This window comes from Dipteris shenzhenensis, chromosome 17, assembly GCF_047967505.1.
Source record: "Dipteris shenzhenensis isolate YYH24624 ecotype China chromosome 17, Dip_SZ_1.0, whole genome shotgun sequence".
Lineage (NCBI taxonomy): Eukaryota > Viridiplantae > Streptophyta > Polypodiopsida > Gleicheniales > Dipteridaceae > Dipteris > Dipteris shenzhenensis.
In genome coordinates this window covers 39,263,859-39,269,043 of record NC_141612.1, presented here as the reverse complement: position 1 = coordinate 39,269,043, position 5,185 = coordinate 39,263,859, and the positions used below count along the sequence as shown (strand labels likewise).

The 5,185-nt window shown below is 44.6% G+C and overlaps 1 protein-coding gene across 1 annotated transcript; it reads left to right on the top strand.

Moving 5' to 3' along the window:
- The first annotated feature begins 2,744 nt into the window (after positions 1 to 2,744).
- On the top strand, positions 2,745 to 4,887 carry LOC147892093 (putative Histone-lysine N-methyltransferase ATXR5). The gene is made up of 6 exons (XM_087388571.1): positions 2,745 to 3,000; positions 3,300 to 3,371; positions 3,465 to 3,694; positions 3,804 to 3,904; positions 4,020 to 4,232; positions 4,466 to 4,887. The coding sequence occupies exons 1-6, from the start codon at positions 2,745 to 2,747 to the stop codon at positions 4,623 to 4,625; spliced, it is 1,032 nt and encodes a 343-aa protein (XP_087244697.1). The 3' UTR covers positions 4,626 to 4,887.
- Positions 4,888 to 5,185: the final 298 nt, after the last annotated feature.

Below are 5,185 nucleotides of genomic sequence, written 5' to 3'. Positions count from 1 at the left end.
TTGAATAGTGTAGGGACTGCCAACTCTTCGTAGATTTTGTCTTTGAATATGCTAAAGTAAATCACCAGCCCTGACAGGGAGAATCGGGTCCTAGCAGACCTTGTGTTTTGTCTCATATCCACATTTTTGCTCATTCTCTTTTTTCCTTTAAAATTTTGATAAAATCCTAGGATCCAAGCTCCATTTCGAGTTAGTAGTTGTGTGTTCGATGATGGAAAGGCTAACTATTATAACTTAGTTTTTTCCATAAACCTTCGGTTTAAAACAAGCCTTCATGAGAGAGGAGGGTCTTAATCCACCATGAAGTTCAGCCACAGTATAATATCAAAGACTCCAAATTTTTAGAAAAATGCTTTTAAGGGTGTTTACACACCAAAGGGTGGCTATTTGGACCAATAGAAATACGATTTAAGGTTTAGGTTGGCACCTCTTTACACATTCAATGCCCAAACTTAGACCTTTGAATCCAATGTGGAGTCCACATTCATGCCCTGAGAAAGGCCTTCCTTGGGCATCCAAGCTTGGGTGCCCACTGATGGGCAGGGATGGATATAGCCACCAATCGTCATAACGATTCGAGTCCTTGAGCATAGCAGCAGCTCGCTAAATAGCCCATTCGAGCACTCATTTTTCCAAGAGGGGTTTGTACATGGGGTGTGTGTTAAAGGGGTGCCGATTCATAGGCACTCATTTTTAAAAAAATAGCAGGGAGAAGTTTATGTTTTTTGAGCTCTCCTTGAGCCACTTGTCACAATCATGGGCATTGATTTCATGCAAATCTAACGGTATGAATTTTTTAATTCTTTTAAGCTTTATTTTAAAATACAAAAGCTTGATTTGTGTCCATTGATTGACTAAAATCAAATGGGCGCTTTCCAAGGTTTTACTTACGAAATAACCAGCATAAGTATCGATTTGGAATGAGATCTATGATCAATTAGCTCGATTTTTGTTTATATTGCAAAACGGCACTTTTTTCCCTTTACAAACTTAGAAACATCAAAGGTTTTTGACATACTAGGAGGCCAACATGCAGAGCGGAGATAGAGGCTCCTTGGTGGAAAAGCCAAGGAGCCAAAGGAGTGATGTCTTGAGCAGGCTGTAGTAATTGCGTTTCTTTCCAGTCTGCAAGCTTAGAGCAAGAGTATGCTACGAATTTTCCCTAGTGGTGGGATAGCCGATAGAGCAAAGTTTGCTATGGATTTTCCCTAGCGGTGGGTTGGTCTCTGCTCTACTCGTTGCTCCTAGTAGCTCGATTGCAATAATCAATAACACCCTCTATATCGCCTTGTCTTTGATCATCTGATTTTGATCTCACTACTAGCCAGCTTTCCTAGTTGCCCTTCATCCATCTGGATTTTGGATCACAACGGGGGATCGATTGTTGCATCCGTTGCAACATAAACAACATTGCTTGGATGGGAGAAAGCAAGGAAGCGATGCCTCTTGACTTCTTTGCACGCATAAGAAACGAGGTAGTATTTTGCGAAGCACCAAGAGCCCTGGTTGTGATGCACAGCTTGAGTGAAGCTTTACAAGAATATATAATTATTTGTGTAGTATATAGTGACTCCCTAGCGTGAGCCTCTAATAGGTTCAAGGGCGTATTCAAAACATCGGATATCCTAGGCATAGATGCACCAATAGTACTTATCGCTTAAACATCAGCTCCCCCTTCCAAGTTCCATGTACCTTTCCTCCTATGAACAATAATTTCTTTGAACAACATTTCTGTTTTTTTGCACCTTTGTCATTCACAGAATCACAATTGCTGAAGGAATGGCACCAACCAATTTAAGAAACGACAAGCTGTGAATAGTAGGAAGGTGCGGGATTCTTGGCCATATACTTTCACACACACTAGTAGACTCTTACTCCACTGGTGACTAGTTGGAGATTGTGCTTGCATGCTTGAGAGGCTACTTCAATTAACGAAGGGGGTTGATGATGTAGCATGCTGAAGGGAGAGTGAAGGCTTGGCATGAAAGAAGTTTTTGACATTAGAAGCGTTGATGTTGCTAATGGAGAGATAGGTGGAGGAGCCAAATCTATAAGCGAGGGTGTGGATGAGGGACTTGGTAGCAGCTACATCATTGTCATCATCATTGGCAACACAGCCTTCTATCAAGGATTCCTATGCTTCATTGCTCCCTGATGCTTCAGTGGTAGCTTGTTACCCCCCTTGCATATTTTTCCCGAACCTTAGCTCCCAAAACATGGCCATCACGAAATCAATAATAAATCACTACCCCTGGCATTTGTAGGGAGGATCAGGTTCTAACGGACCCTGTGATTTTACTCATTCAGTTTTTTTCCTAAAAATTTAATAAAATACTAGGATTCAGGTTCAGTTTTGAGTTTGTAGTTACATGCTTCACGCTGGAAAGGTTGCCTGCCGCCGCAAATCTAGTTAAAAAGGATCTCAAGATGGGCGACTGGTGTGTAATGGGGGGTGTGCAAAAATGCGGGCATGCCCACAAGCCTTAATTTTCAAGTAGCTATGGCTATGGGCCTTAATTTTCAAGTAGCTATGGCTAACCCCTTATTAGTTCTAGTAAACAAAAATATGAAAAGCCCGCGAAAAGGAGAACGCGCGAAAAAAACGAAAATTGTTTTTTTTTTCATATTTTTCATCATCGTTTTCATCATCGTCTTCTTCATCAATTTTCTTCTTGTTTGTCGCCATAGCCAAAACTCAGAGCCTCGCCATAGCCGACACTCAGAGCTTCGCCATAGCCATATCCATGGCTCCCCCCCCTCACCATCGCCGCTCCAAACGCGTCTCTGCCCCCCTACCTGCCCCCTCCCCTCCCTCCCCTCCTCCCGACTTCTCCCACATCCGCTGCCACTCTTGCCTCCTCGGTGACCGTGAACAGCACCTCCTCCTCTGTGACCTCTGTGATCGTGGCTTCCACACCACCTGCCTCACCCCCATCCTCTTCCGTGTCCCCTCCGGCGCCTGGTTTTGCCCCCTCTGCTCCCGCAGAGACCGCATCTCAGGTGCTCCCGGATTCTTCTTCTCCCAGTTCCGCTCTGAATTGGTCTCGATTGCGTCTGGGAGAATGGGCGGAATCGGTCTGCAGAAAGCCGCTGCGATTTTGCATGCTTGCATCTGTGAGAGATTGCTCATTGGTTTGTCTTGCCTGCGCGAATTCTTCGATTTGGCTGCTTGATCTGTTTGTGCTTAGAAGAATAGATTTTGCCTGGGCTTTAGACTCGAACAATGTTGCACAGGGGACTTCTTTTTTCTGTCACCAAGATTCTGAGCTCAATCTGCTTGTCGAACCGTGCCGTCTCAGAATTTCCGTTGGTTCAAACGAAGATCATTGATTTTTTCAGGATTCAACGGCCTCTCCAACCTGCCGATGAAGGTGAATTCTCTTGGTCTCTTAGCTACATTATTTCAGTTGAGGATACTTATGCAGAGCGTCCTTTGATTCTCAGAGTAGTCCTCGATTTTACAGGGCTCAAGAAGCGAAGGAGAGCGAGCGCTGCTCTGTGCGTCAAAAAGAAAAGCAGAAAGCTGTTACCGTTCTCACCTTCCAGGGATGCTTCCCGGAGATTGTCGCAAATGGCATCTCTCGCGACGGCATTGACAAGTTCAGGCGTCGAATACAGTGATACACTTACTTACATTCCCGGGCTTGCTCCAAGGTCTGCAAATAACCCCAATCTAGAGAAAGGAGGGATGCAGGTAATGTCTTGGCCCCTAGCAGTCGTTGCGCTTGTCGCTTCCATCAAAGCAAATGCATAGAACGACATGTTCCGTCTAAAGATCTCCTTCCACGTGTTTGCAACTGCAGATAATGGGCAAGGAGGACAAAGCTACCTTTGATCTCTGCAAAGAGATGTGTAGCCGTGGTGACTGCCCTCCCTTGATGGTCACTTTCGATCCTCGAGAAGGGTAAGTGATAGGAAGCTCTGCTTCTAAGATTTCCGGAACTGCTCATTTCCTTTTCAGAGAGAGCTTCGCAAGCGCACGTATGGGCAAAGTGGGCTGAATGGTGGCTTCTGTGCAGGTTCGTGGTCGAGGCAGACAGCCACATCAAAGATCTAACCATTGTAGCAGAGTACACGGGGGACGTGGATTACTTGTGCAACCGGGAGAACGACGACGGCGATAGTATCATGGGCTTGCTTTTCACAGATTTTCGATCCAAGGATCTCGTCATCTGTCCGGATAAGCGAGGAAACATTGCACGATTTGTATCTGGGATCAACAATCATACACTGTAAGCCAAACCATTGCTCTTGCAGCAAGTTGTTTGCTAATTTTCTATGGCATCAGCGATCATTATTCCCCCCTCTCTCTCACCCCCCCCATCTCCCAACTTCGAAACGCAACTTCTGCAATTTTGTCAACCCTTAATGCGAGTGCTTAAAAAACATGCAAGTGCCCTCAATAGTCCCAGTTGCCTTTCTAAAAGAGTTCGTAATCATATCCATAAGCTGGATGTTCTAACAGAGATGGGAGGAAGAAGCAGAACCTGAGATGCGTCAGATTCAACATCGATGGGCAGGCTCATGCACTGCTCATAGCAATCCGAGACATACCCAAGGGTGAAAGACTCTACTACGATTACAATGGCTATCAGTATGATTACCCAACCGAGCACTTTGTGTGAATTGAACACAAGGTTGCCAGCCCAAAACAAGATGGCAATTTTGTTCTCCCTTCAGCATCAGCACACAAAACCAGATATTCAAGTCAGCAACGCTACCTTACAGATGCTGCAAGCTTCACAGATCTTTCTATTCCCAGGAATTTTTTGCATCCTCATATCCAAACTGAGGCTGCTCAACATGGGCTAGGTTCAACTTCCCATACTGATCAGGAAACAGCAAACCTTGCAATGTACGAGGAGTGCCATTTCTATTGCTGCACTCCCAAATTCTCCTGTAATCATCATCTTTATAAATCATGGTTTGTTGGGATTGTGATATATGTTGGATCTTCTGACAGAAGCGGCAAATTCTCTTGGGCACTCCCAAATTCTCCTGTAATCATCATCTTTATAAATCATGGTTTGTTGGGATTGTGATATATGTTGGATCTTCTGACAGAAGCGGCAAATTCTCTTGGAGTCCTGATTTTTGTAGATTACGGTTTCACCGCTTCTACATTTCATCAATGACCACTAGTCTACACTAAAGGTTTCCATGTGTACAACATCTGTTCGAGAAG

Bases quoted from the DNA above. Each gene is read 5' to 3' on its own strand.
- LOC147892093 (XM_087388571.1), top strand. From the start codon at position 2,745: ATGGCTCCCCCCCCTCACCATCGCCGCTCCAAACGCGTCTCTGCCCCC. The intron at 3,905-4,019 runs GTAAGTGATAGG...GCTTCTGTGCAG, and splicing joins ACTTTCGATCCTCGAGAAGG to GTTCGTGGTCGAGGCAGACA. The intron at 4,233-4,465 runs GTAAGCCAAACC...ATGTTCTAACAG, and splicing joins GGGATCAACAATCATACACT to AGATGGGAGGAAGAAGCAGA.